Genomic DNA, 16,107 nt, shown 5'->3' with positions numbered 1-16,107 from the left:
ATGAGAAGGGAGGATCGGGCGTAAGTCCCGCCCCCTCTTCCTCTCAAAGTTGAGTGACGCGGCAGTTATCCAATAAAATAAGAGCAAGAGCGCCGCTCAGCCAATGGAGAGGCACGGGCGGCGGGCGGGCCCCTGCAGCCAGGAGCGCGGGCGGGGGGCGGCGCGTGGGCCCGCGCGGAGGGAGGAGGGCGGAAGAGGCCGGCCTTTGTCAGAGGGAGCCCCCGCGCCTGGGCCAATGGCGGAGCAGGGGCGCGGCCGCCGCCCGGCGCAGCGCAGGGCGCCCGCGGCGGGATTGGCGGCGGCGGGGCCGGCGGGGGCGGCGATTGGGCGGCGGCGTTCGAAGGCAGGTTTGGCGCGGGGCGGCGATTGGCTGCGCGGGCGCAGCGCGAGCCCGGGCCCGGGGCGGAGGGAGGGAGGGAAGGAGGGAAGGGCGGGGGGCGCGCGCGGGGTGACGCCGCCGCCGCCGACACAAGGGGAACGCGGGCGGGCGGGCGGCGCGCGGGGCCCAGGGCGGCACCGGCGGCAGCGGCACCGCGACGGGGCGGCGGCGGCGGCGACTCCTCCTCGGCGGCCCCGGCGGCCGCGCCGTCCCTCGCCCCGGCGGCACCTCCCCATTCCCCTCCCTCGGCCCGCCCGTGTCCGCCCCGCCGGATGGCGGCGGCGGGCGCGGCGGCCGCCCCGGCGCTTTATGCGTGCACCAAGTGCAACCAGCGGTACCCGTTCGAGGAGCTCTCGCAGGGCCAGCAGCTGTGCAAGGTGCGGCGGCGGCGGGCCGGGGCGGCGGGCGGGGGCGGAGCGCGGGCCGGGGCTCGGCCGGGCAGTAACGCGGCGCTTCCCCGCAGGAGTGCCGCATCGCCCACCCCATCGTGAAGTGCACCTACTGCCGCTCCGAGTTCCAGCAGGAGAGGTACGGCCTTCGCAGGAGCCGGGCCTGGCGGGTCCGGAGCACAGCGGGCTGAGAGGGGATCCCATCAGTGCGTGCAAATATCGCCGGGGCCGGGAGCACGGTGCCCGCCTCTTCCCGGCGGTGCCCAGCGGCAGGACGAGGAGCCGTGGCCATAAACTCAAACACAGGAAGTTTCACCTCCCCATGAGGAAGAGCTTATTTACACTGAGGTTGTGGGGTCTCCCTCTCTGGAGGCACTCGGGATCCGCCTGGTCTCGTTCTGTGACACCTGCTCTGGGTGGCTCTGCCTCGGCAGGGGGATTGGGCTGGAGCTCCCGTCCAACCCAGCTCTTCTCTGATTCTGTTTGCAAGTAATTGCGTGGGGAAGGGTGTCAAAGTGCGTGTTTGTCGCATAATTCAATGTTGTGCCGTTTTATCTCTTTAGCAAAACCAACACAATATGCAAGAAATGTGCCCAAAACGTGAAGCAGTTTGGAACGGTGAGTAGTTACTTGGTTCTTAATGCTGAAGCTGAGCTCGTTTGTGCTTCAAACTGAAAACAAAGTTCTCTTGTAACTAATCTTCTTATTTTCTTTTGAGAAAAAAACAAACAAACAAAAAAAAAAAAAACAACCAACCCACACTAGAGACTGCTGTCTAGAAAGGTAATTGAAAAGGCTGACATCTCTTGATTTCCTCTGTGGGTTACCATTGCTTTTCCCAAATTGAAATTTATTTGGATTACATATAGTTTAAGAATTAAGAATATTTTCATTGTAGATATTTGTAACAAAGCTATGTTATTTCATGCCACTCACATTAAGTTATTCCCTGCATATTCTCATAAGCACACACTTCATGGCAGGAAGACCATCAGCCCTCATTGTTCCTAACAAGTCGTAAATGAGAAAATCTAGTAATGCCACATACTTTATGTAAGTCTTAAAAATGCATGTTAATCATGTTAAGCTAATAAGTACAAAAGATTTTGAGTATTTATCTGCATTCATTACTTTGCATTTTTGTATTTTAGCTTCAGTTCTGTTGGAAAAATGAATTTTTCTATTACGTGAATGCACACATTGTATCTGAGCCACCCTACAGATACAAGTTTTTAGGAGGTATCAAGATAATCTTGTTGTGAAACAAAGAAGCATAACTTCCCTACACTTGACATAAACCATATTATTTGAGAAACATAGTAGCTGTTGGCATGTAGTCAGGCACTTTGTGAATGTGTATATAAACTGAACGAAGAAATGCTTTCAAAAGCTTAAAATGCAGCAAAATGAGTTGCAGTATAGATCCAGCAACGGTTCTATCAGTAGTTTATCAAAAAACAGAACTGAAGATAATCAGCCACTTCTAACCTATGAAAACTGACAGCAATTTTATTTTTCAGCACTGTATTAGGCTAGTTGAGCATATGTTATAAAAGTTGCTAACTTTTAACCTAAATAACTTTTGACCTAATAACTAGATCAGATAGATCTGAACTTGTTTTTCGCTTGGTGCTGGGGCTTTTTTGTTTGTTTTGTTTTTTAAGTTTCCTTCAGAGTTGCAGGGATTAGGATACTAATCTTGGAACTGTAGGGTTATTGAATCCCTGAGCTGTGGAAAGGACAGGGATGCCATCAGAAACTTTTGGGCTGAAAAAAACACTTGGTTACTCTTCTTTTAAAGTTCTGTAGGTAATTTCTTAAGTAGCATAGTAAAATTGAGAGAAAATGTTAAAATATTTTAATAAATACAAAGCTGTAGGTGTAGAGGTTAGTAACCAGATGGATGTGTGTGTTTCTTTTATTGTACCTGGGTTTTCATGGTAAGTCCAGGCTGGTTTTAACCCCTAAAGAAACATCATCTTAGAGGAAAAGTTTAGTACTGAAGATAAAACTGGTTGAAAAAGGTTCTTTATGGTAGGGTATTTGAAACAGCATTGTGCTAATTGAAATAGCCATGTTCATTACTGAAAATACAATGCATTGACTTCTGTTCAAGTTTGTTTGGTTTTTTTTCAGCCCAAGCCTTGTCAGTATTGTAACATTATTGCAGCATTTATTGGCACAAAATGCCAGCGTTGCACCAACTCGGAGAAGAAGTACGGCCCACCTCAGACCTGTGAGCAGTGCAAACAGCAGTGTGCTTTTGACCGAAAAGAGGAGGGCAGAAGGAAGGTAGGCTTTGTAACACATCTCTCCTGGCTCAGGCTGACAATAGTGCTCCTCCTTCAGAAGAGAAAGATTAACAGGAATGTATCTTAAGTTCTCTAATACTATATTAAAGTTGCTCTTCTGTGCTTTACAATATTTGAATTAGATTTTGTAACTTGCAATTTTTATTTTAGCTACTGAGCTAACTTTTAATGAAAAATCACTCTAAAAAAATAACGGGGCAAGTGTTAGCAGACAGTTGTAGCTGGGGAACAGAAGTTAAACAGCTCAGCAGTTCTTGTGTTTTGATAGTCATTTTATTTTTATTTTCTTTTCCATTGGACCTCAAGTATGTTCATAACTTCAGTCTGTCACTTTACCTCTTCTTATTTGCCTGCCTTGATTTTAAGTAGAGCACCAGAGAGGTAGACTGCTCAGAGCAGCCCTTTGTGTTCTGTTCTGTTAAATAGCTTTGGTGAGTGCCACTTTCTCATTCCAGAAGGTGCTGAGAAAATGACCTCAAAAGCCTCATGACTGAACCCAAGAATAATGCTGTTTTTACAGAAGAATTTACTTGGTATAAATAACACGTTGGCTGGACATCTTGATTCTGCCTACATTATGATAGATTGGAAGAGGGCAGGCACATGGTGTCTATACTAAAAAACACTCATCCTTTTAAAAAGTTAGTGTTATTTCTGCAATGTAGAGCAGGTCCAGAAATTGCTAGGACTCTTTGTAGCATAACTTTGATGACAAGTGGAATAAGATTCACTTTACTAAAAGAATCTTGCATATATTGGAGATACAATAACAATGTTTCATACCAAAGATGTCTGTTTTTCCCAAAGATAATGGATGAAGTGAAACAAAATCTTGCAAATATTGAGTACATCTCTCTAGTGCAATGTACTTGGAAATAAAACATGAATTATTTCTCAAAAGGTTGATGGAAAGTTGTTGTGTTGGCTCTGTACACTGTCCTACAAGAGAGTGTTACAGAAGACAAAAGAACAGAGGAAGAGCCTGGGATCTTCACATTCCAACTCCTCATCCTCATCTCTTACTGAGAAAGACCAGCATCATTCAAAACACCACCACCATCACCACCATCATCATCGTCACAGCAGCAGTCATCATAAGTAAGTATTTCAAAAATTGAACTGTAGCTCTTCATTTTCTATGTTCTGTTTGTATTAGTAAGATAGTAAGAAAAACTATTTAAAACGTGGTGTCAAAAGCAGTAACAGAGCATTGTTCTTCATGGTCTGTCAAAATCCTTGGATTCTTAGAGTTTGAATGAAGGTGGTTCATAAAAAAAAAAGGAATTCTTGGTGACTGTCAAACTAATTGGTGTTAAATATGGTAACAAGTTTTGGGAAGAGGCTCATGGAATGGCTACAGAAGCAGTTTACTTGTAGGTAAAATTCTATTTGGGTTTCTAGACAGCAGCTGCTGTGTGGTAGCTGCATTTGCCAAAGGTGTGTTAGCAGTGAGAATCCTCATCCTGACTTGTTTCACCCTGACTTATTTGTGTACAAATACTCACAATTAAGAGGAGAAGCAGAAGCAACAGGGTGGGATTACCTTGAGTGTAGGACCAGTTTGTACCTATTTGCTAGTTTTTATAACCAAGCCTAGCTGAAGTAGGCAGTTTGGGAGTGGCTGTAATACAGACAGGGGGTTCAGTTACTGTCACTCTAGCAACATTTCACATAGTTTTGTCCCATTTTCTGCAACTTTTTGCAACACATCATCTCTGGCCATGGCATAAACAGTGTACCAACCTTAAGGTTCATACCAAATTTATTTCGTCATAAACCCCAGAATTCATGTGGGATTTTGTGCTGCTGTGATAGTAGTCATGATTCTTGTTTTCACTGATAGATTTGTGGCAGTGTAACTTCAGACCTACTTATTTTTTGTGTTTGATAGGAAACACTGTGTCTGCAATGGTAATGACCCTGATCACAGACACTTTCTTTCTAAACTTCACGTGTCTAGTGTTTGTAATTTTTCATCTTGTCTGCAACTTGCCTAAGTGTGAATTAAAGATAGAAGCAAAAATAAGATGAAATTATATTTGCAATGAGTAAAAGAGAAAGGCCCATATTCTCACTTTAGAAATGACAAAAGTAAGATTTAGCATTTTATGAGTTCGAAGAAAAAAATTATTCTTGTCATGCATAGACTTATTGTACTGTTCCTGGTCTTTTAAATCTATTCTGAAAATTGAATTACAGAAAGTTAAATCTAATTTAATGCATTTGGCACAGGTGCAGTAGGGATTAAATAAAAAAATAAGCTCTTTACTGCAGAACAGAGTTTCTGATATAGTCAAGAGTTACAACAGTATGCATATTGATACAGATCACAGTGTTCCTGGTTTCCCACCTTTTTTGTCTTTCTGTAGAGTGCCAGGGGTCCATTACTTCTGGTCCAATTAATATGATTCTTTTTACCTGTCCATTTCAGTTATTGTTAAGATCAGACAATAGAGACAATGAGCTAGAAATACAGATTCTTTGAGCTATTCCACTCAGTGCAATCTTCTACATTCTACCATTCTTATATCAGTGTTCTTTATTTGTTCCTTTTGAAATGATTGAAAGCATATGATTACAACCTAAGAAGCAATTATTTTCAGGGATCCAAAACTTAGCTTTACTCTTATGGCACCTAATGAGCACCACTTCAGGCAGGGTTCATATGGCAGTATGAGAATCCCAGGAGAGCTGCTTTAGACCAGCTTCCTGAGTACAAGATTAGCAAGACAAGGTTCACAAAAAATGTGAGGTAACAGCAGAAATTTTGGCTATCAGTCTTGAGGTCTACTGTCTGTGACTTGTAATAATGTAGATATTTAGCCAAGGAATACTTTTATAGCATCTTGACATACTAAAGTATGGTCAGAAACTTCAGTGTCCAACTGAAAATTCATAATTGCTCACTGCATTAGGAGAAAAAAACGGGGGGAAGGATTTTTCTGAAGTACAGATACCATTCACATAAGCTTACAAATAATGGTGTGTTTGATCAGTTACTAAGTGCATTTCACATATTTCAGAATCAGCAATCTGAGTCCAGAACAAGATCAGGGACTATGGAAACAGAGGTAAATATGATATTATTTATTAATTTTATTTTTATTTATCTTTCAGTTTTCATTTAAAGAATTTCTTATTTTCTTGCATTTCTGGCTAGTCTCTAGCATTCCACCTAGGAGCATGAGTTAGTTTTTTTTACATGTACCAAATGGTGATATTAGAGGGTTGCATAGTATGAGGCTTTAGGTTTACATTTTGTTTGATTTCAGCCATAAATCCTCTGCAGCTATTCAGAATGAAACTCCAAAGAAAAAACCCAAACTGGAATCCAAGCCATCAAATGGAGATAGGTAAAGTTACATTTTTGTAAAGCTGAGCCATTTGAACCAAAGAGAACACTGATTTGTGGCCAGTTGCTGTTCTTTGTTTGTCTGAAGAATGAGGGATGTGAAACTTGTGTCCTGCCAGTTGGATTACAGGGTGGTATCTGAGTGCTGTCAGTCAATTAAATTACTTTATTAGCAGAAAACTAGCTCTGTTTTCCTGCTTTGAAGCTGTTTGGGGAAAAAATAAACAAAGCTTATGTACAAGGTAACAGTTATCAGCACAATGGTGTTCCTTCACATCAGAAATTGTTTTATCAATTAGATGCAGGGTAGGACCTGCTGCTTTAAGCTGACCCAGTATCTAGAGAATTCTTTTGAACCTTAATGTGAGAGACTGAATCTTTTTTCTGTCTCTGGCCAAATGATCAGAATAAAAGTTAAAAGTGGCTGCTTCAGTCAAAAGGTTTTTTTCCCCCTCAAAGCTAATACTGAATTATATTTCTGCAGGTGTATGTAATGTGTGCCATTAGTAAGGTAATTTGCCAGTTGCATCCATTTCTGTCAGGTACATACTTTTTTTGCATTAGTCCTTAAGGATGTTTATGGAATTATTAATTACTGAATTTGAACATTATTGAAAGTGTTTTTCCTTTTTACTTTGATGCTGTAACTAACTATTGTTTTTCATTTTTAGTAGCTCTATAAATCAGTCTGCTGACAGTGGAGGAACTGACAACTTTGTCCTTATAAGTCAGCTGAAAGAAGAAGTAATGTCACTTAAACGTCTTCTGCAGCAAAGAGATCAGACTATTTTAGAGAAAGATAAAAAGGTAAAAATTACACCTGCTTACTAAGAACTTTATAATTTTGTTTTCTCTTTTGTAGGCTCCTAAAAATGCCAAAACAATGTCATAAAGCAAAAATCAGATACAATTGTCTTATATAGCAGCTAATCAGATTTTAACACTTAAAGGAAAACTTTTGGACTCTTGTATCATGAATATATTTTGTTTCTTAGTCAAAGAGTAATTCATCTTACCTCACTTCAGTCATGCAGAAGTTACCCTGTTACTCAGGCTGCATGCCAGGTCATGGATAAAGTGCCAGACAGTGGTTTGCATGTTTTACATGCTCTTAACTAAATCTTGGCAAAGAGTAGTAACCATTCTGAGTTTAATGTAGTTTTTATTTAATTTTAAACTAAGGAACTCTAGCCATAATAAGTCAATGTTCTAATTTACATTTGTTGAATATGGAAATTTGTTTTTATAGGATTGGTAAGCATGTGTGCTGTGGGTTGTCAAGTCTTTGTGGGTAGTCAGAGACTAGAAGAAAAACTTGGATTAAGTGGCTCTCATTCAACAAAAGTGAAATTGTCAGGCCCAAGTGGCTGCAGCAAAACTCTTACAGAAGATTCAGCTTTCAAAGAAACTAATGACTAACAAGAAAAGAGAAATAACAAGAAATAAACACTTTAATTTGCATTTATTTTATTTCTCTGCCATCTGAATAACTAGAGGCTTTTAGGACACATAGCAGTGGCTGCAGAATATCTGTTTGGGATTGAGCAGGTTATGGAATTATATTCCAAACAAATTCACTATATTTTCAAGTACGATTTTGATTGTGAATGCCTGGTGGCCTACCTAACATTGATGGTTAAGATTCATTCATACTGAAAGGAAATGCTTCCACTTTTAAATCATAGCTGAGTATCTTCATTTCTACACAGTTGTATTTTGGAAAGGATATTGAACCTATTTTCATTTATGTCACTGTTAAAATATACCTAGTCTTGGAAACACTTGCTATTTCAAGCCTTTAAGTGTTTAATGTGAAAGACCTGAACAGTCTGTCATGGGTTCTCTTTAGGTATTTTCTTCAAAGGATGGACATTAGGCCCTGATCTCTCTTATAAAGCCAGGAGATGATCATGAGTCAGTAGGAAGTTCACTTACTCTTTTTATTTTTAATCTACTGGGCAAAGATAACAAAAGTGGTAGGTAAGGAAATGTCACTTCCTTCTGCATAATCATTGCAGTGAACTTTTTTTGTGCTGTTTCCATAGGGAGAGCATCTACTGATTTTCATATCCCTACTGATAAAACAATTGCACTAAAGAGTTCTTCCAACTTAGTCTCCTTCAGGCATGAAGTCCTCACTTTCACAGTGTCACTTACTTTCTCAGGTGTTGAAGGGAGGAGGAAAGCTGAACTCATTATACAGTGTTTTCCTAGCTGAAAAATTACAACAAATGAACATACTGTAGTTTTTGGGGGGTTTGTACTGGGAGATAGTACATGAGGACATGTACTGGGTGAAAAGCCTGAGCCATACCTGTGGGAGATTACTGTTAAGGTGATTTCTCAACATTTGTGAAGGGACAGCATTTGAACAGTTTTGAATGCTCCAAAAGTAAAACCTCTGAATTGTATAGCATGGCCACAAAAACAGCTCAGTACACCAGCTTTACAGATAATACTCATTGATCACTTTCTGTTATGAGTCAGGGTATCAGCCATGTCATTATCAGTGCTTATTGTTTGGAGTACTAGCCTCGTTTGTCTTTCTAAATAAACTGGTAGTGAGAAACCACAGCATTACCCTGAGACTTCATTATGAGGAGAGGAGCACAGTTTGCTGAATGTTCACAGGTAGTGTGTTTGCTTGTCTAGTTGCATACTTCATTGTGGTGCAACACACTACCATAGTTTTATATTTGGTGTGAGCTATGTGGATTTGTCCTGTAGGTGCAAACCTTGAGCAGCAGTGTGTGCTCAGTGAGTTATGTACCATTATAGCAACATACCTACACTTGACCATTTGATTGACTGTTTTTTGAACAGTATCTGTTTCATTACGTGAGATTTGACACGTGCTAAGGTTGACTATAGCAGTCTTGCTAGTCACTTCAGGAGGGTATACTCTGGTTTGTTATGGCAGGCACCTTTGCTAGCAAGGAGGCTTCATTTCCTAGTAAATACGGAATGTGTACATTGTATATACTTGTCCTTCTGCTTAGGACAAAATGTAGCATAAAAGAACACAAAATAATCATTTTTGTTGTCTTTGTAGGGAAGATTTTTTGAGTCTTGTCACACCATGTAACTGAGACATGTAACTGAAGATTGTGAGAAGCATCTCACAGCTGGAAAAACAGCAAACATTATAAATCACCGGTCTTGTATTTGAATATTCTTTTTGTTGAGGTTTAGCCTTTTTTATACAAAATCCTGAGCAACTAGTATGGTTATATGACTACTGTTGCTTTCTGCATATAAAATAGGTATACAGACTTTTCAAACTGCTTCTCAAGTGCTGAGCTGTTGTTACTGCAGTAGTAAATAAATACAGTGTTTCCTGAGGTTCCTGAGCCTTCATTAAAAACTTCACATATTGACTAGAAGATATATCCTGTTGCAGCTCAAGGAATCTTCATAGGATATGTGTTTTTCAGTTGACAGAATTGAAGGCAGACTTCCAGTACCAAGAGTCTAACTTGAGGACAAAGATGAACAGTATGGAGAAAGCTCACAAGGAAACTGTGGAACAGCTGCAGGTGCGTAATTGCTTGTCAATACTTGGGAAATACTTCAGATGGAATCATATCTTCAGGCTGCTCACTCAGCATGTTTGCTCAGCATGGTTCACTCCAATACAGTAATACCAGTTCATGAGTGGTCATTGCCATGCCTAACTTTGGATGTATTGTACAGCAGCTCTGCAGTCAACAGACAGTTTCCATATGAGTTAAACTCACTCTTTTAGCTATAAAAGGTAAAGCCTTGCCTCACATGCTTTCTCAAAGTTTGTGTTTTGTGTCTGTTCTCCAACAATTTTTGAGTTGTCATGGGCTATGAATCTGATTTAAGGACTTAGCATTAATACATTGGCAGCTAGATGTCTCTTGTTAAAGCATTCTTTATCAGGAAGAAATCCTGAATTACTTGCCTGGTAAATCACAGACTGAAGAGACACCCAATGCAATAGTGGGTATGTTAAGTTTTGCAATATGGGTGTGGTTCCTTTCTCTGTTGAAGACAGAACACACATATCAAAAACCATATACAGTACTTGGAAAAGTGATCATTACCTTCTCTGAATGTTCTTAGCATGTGATTTTTGAGAGTTTGTTCATAAAGGCAAATTTCAGTATTATACTATTTCAGTAACATACCTTTTTTAATCTGTATTGCAGGCCAAAAACAGAGAACTGCTCAAACAGGTTGCAGCATTGTCAAAGGGTAAAAAGTTTGATAAAAGTGGGAGTATCCTCACATCTCCTTGAGGAACTGATTCTTCGTGGGGTTTGCTACTCAATGTACATTTGAGTAATTCTGTGAAGCCCTTAAAATCCTGTGTAGTGGAAAAAATATTTTTGCACACCAGATTAGTTGGCATGTTTCCTACATGTTTTTATAATTAATATGCAGCTTTTTTTAGTTACTGTTCAGATGAAATACTTCAACTGGCTTGAAGAATGTTTTTATTTTTTTGATATTGGAAACCTTTTGCCAGCAATAGTATTAAACAATTGCATAGAGAACATAGCAATGCTCTCTCTGATAGGACAACATGCAATAACAAACTAGGTGTACTTTTTACAAAGTAGCAGCTGAGTCTTTTAAACTACACTGATGTCAGCCAAAAGTTTATGAATCTGCAGTGACACTGAACACTGGTTTCTGGCAACTGTTCTTTTACTTTGTATGAAAATATAAATTTGGAATGGAAATCATGGTGCTCTCAAGTGGAACTAAAAAGAGGCATATATGTATGTGTAAATACAACTGTAACGGTTATATTCTTAGTTATAACAAGTAATTAGTGTTTTACATTCTTGTGATAGGGACTGACTGAAAGATTATCTATTGTACAGTAACAGAGGCAGTGTGGTTTTTGTAAGATTTACTGTAGACTTTTCTTGCAAGTGCCTTTCTCCAACTGTTTATTTATAGGGATGTTGGTATTTTGTACATAAGGTTTTTATGTTTTAAAATCATGTTTAATAAATGTTTTATGTAAATATAAATGTGTGTACAGAGGAATCTGAAACAAAGATCAAAGTGGCTAGTGCAGTGCTCAAGGCAGCATTAAGAGCTGGCTAGCTGATTGATGGACAGTGAGTATTGGCTTTAAATAACCTTTGTAGCTTGTGTCTGTGAGGTGTAGAATTTTATTAGTGCTGCTCATGCCAAACACGTCCTGAACAAAAAAAAACAAAATATTTTTTTTGCCACGCTGGAGTTTTGTGGTTTGTTTATACATTTTTCCCATTTGGCACAGCACTAATTTTAATTCCATAGCAGACATTGTACTCCAATGTTACATCCCTATCTAGTGATACACACGAAGTTTTAAGTACTTTTATTCCCCATTGTCTGATTTAATGTACTTGGTTGTAACTTATGGTGATTCTTCTTAATGATTTTCAACATTCACATCCCCCACTGAAGATGCACACTGAGAAAAGAGTAGCCAATGGTCTTGAAATTAAGTAAGGGAATGGATGTGATGTCATAAGGTGTGTTATAATGTTCTGGGTGGATTTTCATTCTAAATTACATCAGTTTAAGTTTAGCTCTGCTCCTAATGGACATTAGTCACATTCAGAAATTTCTATTAAACAATAATTTAATATACTCCAAGGTATCTATTCATGAAGGTAAGTCATGAATCAGCATAAAAGGAAGTAGATTTACATGGGTAAAGGTTTAAGTCAGCTCTGGATACTGACTGGTAACAGGGTAGCTGTTGATATTTCAGCAAGCTTGTGTAGAAACAGCTATGCATTTTTAATTAAAGAACAAAAGTCTCTAGACCCTTGGCTGTTCACCCAGGTACTGAACTATGAGCACCTTCTCAATAGTTCAAAGGAGTTCCAGCAGCAACAGACTACTGAAAAATATGAAAAACTTGAGCTATCTTGTTTCATATCATATGTGTATTTTTATACCCTAAAATCAACTTTGTAAGTTTATAAAAGCTCATCTTTAAATGTGTTAAACTAGGGTAGAGAATGCTGCTATCTTTGGGGTTGTTACTAATTTTTTTAGTATACAAATTTATGACTTTTATTAATTCAGAATTAGTATTTGGGTCATTTTTTTTTACAGTTTGATGGTGACTCATATTCAGTGAAATGAGTTTTAAAATAGCAAAATGGAATATTGGAATTGAGATTACTTAATGATATCAGTTCAAGCCGCAATCAGGATATTTTAAAGAAACAAACAGAAATTCTGTATTAGAATTAACTGACTTTATGAATCCCAGTCAAAATAATTTTTAGGGGTTTTCTGATGTTTAGTTCCAATTAAATACCTGTGGGTTTTCTTACATGATCTCATTTTTAACATGAGTTTTTTAAAGTTCTTAACTAGCCAACTGAATCCCAGTCCTGAGAATTGTGTCCTGGAGCTGTAGATTATTGACATAATAAACTGATGTTCTTTAAACGTGGATCTGAGAGGAGATTGTTGTATGTATTGTGCTTTTTAGCCTGTTTCCAGATGTTGATTAGCATTGACCAGTAATGGCCATTTTGGCTCAAGTTATTTATGTATTTTAAGCCTGTGAATATTGCAACCCCCTTTTAGGTAGTTTGTCCAAATCCACGTTCTGCAGTGAAGCTGTTCAGCTGTCCACATGTATAGATTATTGAAATGCTGTACTGGCACACATCTGACCGTTGACATTTTGTACCTTTTCTAAATCCAATGTTTCACAATAAAATCTTGTCAAAACATTTCTCTGTCCTTTAGAATTTATTCAAAAATCCATATTGTTGTTAATCTTTCATGCTTTCATTACAAGAGAGTTAAGATTCTGGTCAAGGCAATTGCAGAGACGGGGAGAATCTATGAGTTTCACAGCATCTCGAAACAGTTGATACTTTGTGTTAGAATTGCATATTGTTCATTACTATACCTAACACTGGATTGCACTCAGTCTCATTTTAATGCAAACTTGCAACAGCAGCTTTGAAGCCATTTATTTTTAAAGCTGAGAGCAAGTCAATACTCAGTGTGATGTACTTATTTTAGGTGTGGCTTCCACGTGACACATGCAAAATGTATGTAACTGGCCATGTCACCAACTGACTCCTGGAAAGAGATTGGCGTCATTTGAACCAAATTTCCTTAAGGAATATTTAAATTTATATGACCTGTGTACAGGCATTCAGGCAGGTCTTTAGTACCTCCAAAAGTTCAGAATCCACACTGATTTTTATGGAAACACTGATGTTTATGACTATAAACTATAGCTATTGAAATGGAGTAGAAGCTTTTCATGTTATTTTTATTCATTCAAATTATGACTAAAATATTAGTACTACAATAAAAGATACACTTTCTGATATATTATGTACAATTGCTTTAGCTTTTCTCATGGAAGAGGTACTGATATATGAAATTCTGTTGAATACTACAGAAGAAGTAGGGGGTATCAGACAAGGGGATTATTGAGGTTGGAAGGAGATGTTTGTGGTGTGAGAAAGGAGTGTAATGGAGGTGTCAGGGCTAATGGGGAGGAGAGACCTCTGAGGTGCCATGTTACTTGTTTATGCAATGTACTGAGTCACACAGCTGGGTTTTTTTAAGGGATATGTATTTTCTATATCTGTAAAATACAGCATTGCTTAAGGGAGATTTTTGATTTTGTTGGGGGTTGTGTTTTTTTTTTTAGCAATACTAGAGTACAGATTTTAGAAATTAAGAGAATAAACCTCTTGGTTAAATTGAAATACAAAAGATGTACAATGTAACATCCACCTTATAAACAGTCAAAACTGTGTAAGTCGAAAAAACCAGGTAAAACTACAACAGACTGCATACTGTAACCCCAGCTGGGAAATGGTGCAAGTTCCACTGTATGGCTCCAAGTGACTGTTCTTACACATTAGACAGAAACTGTCCTTGAAGGTATGTCACTCAGCAGCACATGAATCATTGACATTTTCCCTTGCTTGCACCTAAACAGAAAACAAGTCTGGGTTTTTCTGTTTGCCTTTGAAAATGTTGGTTGTAGTACACCAGCGCTGTTCTAACTGACCTTGTTGCTCCTGGCAATTTCTCTTCAGTATATCTCCTGATGGGTAAAGATAATTTTGCATTTTGACTGAAGGAGGTTTAAGTGCCATGGATGCTGATGTGCTAGGCAAGCCAGGGGAAAATTGAGATTTGTTTGTGAAGTATGCATTTTCCTTCTGCTAAGGGTTTCTGACTGGAGTACTTGGGTAAGTACATTAATTTTTAATTGTGAATTGGAAAACGGGCATTCCAGCTTCTGGAAAATACTGAAGGCTAAAGTTAACCCACATCACCTTCACATACAAAAGGTCAGTATTGGAGGTCTAAGCTGAAAACTACTTTCATAGGGTCTTCTTTTCACTGCAGAAGGTGTGTGAACAAACAAAATAAGATTGGACTAACAAATAGGAGAGAGTTCAGACCCAGGCAATCTTATTATGGTTTGGGTCAGAGAAATGTGATGTATTCTTCCTGTGGCTTCTATGGGTATTAGAATTTGCAAATTGATTTTTCCCAAATTGACTTTTACCTCCTGTTGTAACACCTCTCCCACTTTTTCAGTACCTTAGAACAATTTATTTTGAACTGAGTGCTGAAAACCCTAAGATGTTTTCCCCTATTTGAATCAACAGATAAATGTGTTTTGCTTTATTTCAATAAAAGGTGTAGAGCATTTGCAATTTGTCCTTCATCAGATGCATCAGTTCATGTCTTCAGTTTTATTTATAGAGGTTCCTTGGGAAACTTTTTACAACCTTCCAAAAAGGGGAAGAGTTGTAAGGCTGTATTTGCTGGAATAACTTAAATCACTGCTGAAAGGCAAACACATAAATTCAAGCTGACTCCACTGAAGCAGTCTAGTGCTGTTCATAGAAACTGTTGCAGTGCTGTAGTTGCAGCACGTTACAAAACACAACCAAGAACAGTAATTTCAATCATTCCCTCAAGATCTACAAGGATTTGCTTGCTGGTCACTTACCTGACAGGGTGCAGCATTTAGTAAAGTTACTAAAAGGCGTTTTGCCTAATCATACAATCATGGAGTTTAAGCTGCAAAAGATCATGGAGCTCTAGCCATTGACCCAGCCATGGCCACCCGTGATCCATGTCCCTAAGTACAGAATCTACACATTTTCTGAACACTTTCAGGGATGGTGATTCCATCACTTGCCTGGGTTGCCAGTTCCAGTGCTTGACAGCCCTTCCCATGAGGAACTGTTTCTTAATAACCAATATAAACCTCCCTAGTGCAATTGGAGGCTATTTCCTTTTGTCCTACTACTTGTTATCTGGGAGAGAAAAAATTCTCTCAAGTCACTATAACCTCCTTTCAAGTGGCTGTAGAGAGAAATATTTTCCCACCAGTCCTTGTCTCCAGGCTAAACACCCCCAGCTCCCTCAGTCACTCCCCATCAGTTTTTTGCTCAGACCCTTCCCCAGCTCCGTGTCCCTTCTCTGGACACGCTCCAGCCCCTCAGTGTCTTTCTGGCAGTGAGGGGCCAGAGCTGAGCACAGCATTGGAGCTGTGTTCTCAGCAGTGCCCAGGGCAGGGGGACAATCCCTGCCCTGCTCCTGCTGCCACACACTGCTGACACAGGCCAGGGTGCCACTGGCCTTCTTGGACACCTGGGCACACTCTGGATCATATTCAGCTGCTGTTTGCCA

At 39.5% G+C, this 16,107-nt stretch overlaps 1 protein-coding gene across 7 annotated transcripts; it reads left to right on the top strand.

Moving 5' to 3' along the window:
• Window positions 1-103: 103 nt before the first annotated feature.
• On the top strand, window positions 104-13,157 carry FAM76B (family with sequence similarity 76 member B; the record flags this gene model as incomplete). Of its 7 annotated transcripts, XR_013776063.1 has the most annotated exons (11): window positions 104-343; window positions 843-907; window positions 1,332-1,386; window positions 2,905-3,060; window positions 3,982-4,178; window positions 6,104-6,151; window positions 6,353-6,433; window positions 6,917-6,974; window positions 7,104-7,239; window positions 9,867-9,968; window positions 10,608-13,157. XR_013776063.1 is itself a non-coding variant. In XM_079319238.1 (10 exons), 10 exons carry the CDS (start codon window positions 104-106, stop codon window positions 10,695-10,697), a joined length of 1,167 nt encoding a protein of 388 aa, XP_079175364.1. In that variant the 3' UTR covers window positions 10,698-13,157. The 7 variants fall into 7 exon arrangements, 6 of the variants coding, with proteins under 6 accessions (XP_079175364.1, XP_079175366.1, XP_079175363.1 ...); XM_079319238.1 differs by lacking the exon at window positions 6,917-6,974 and having other exon boundaries at window positions 7,107-7,239; XM_079319237.1 differs by lacking the exon at window positions 6,917-6,974 and having other exon boundaries at window positions 196-343.
• Window positions 13,158-16,107: the final 2,950 nt, after the last annotated feature.

This window comes from Erithacus rubecula (genome assembly GCF_903797595.1).
Source record: "Erithacus rubecula genome assembly, chromosome: 1".
NCBI lineage: Eukaryota > Metazoa > Chordata > Aves > Passeriformes > Muscicapidae > Erithacus > Erithacus rubecula.
This window is presented reverse-complemented; position numbering and strand designations above follow the sequence as displayed.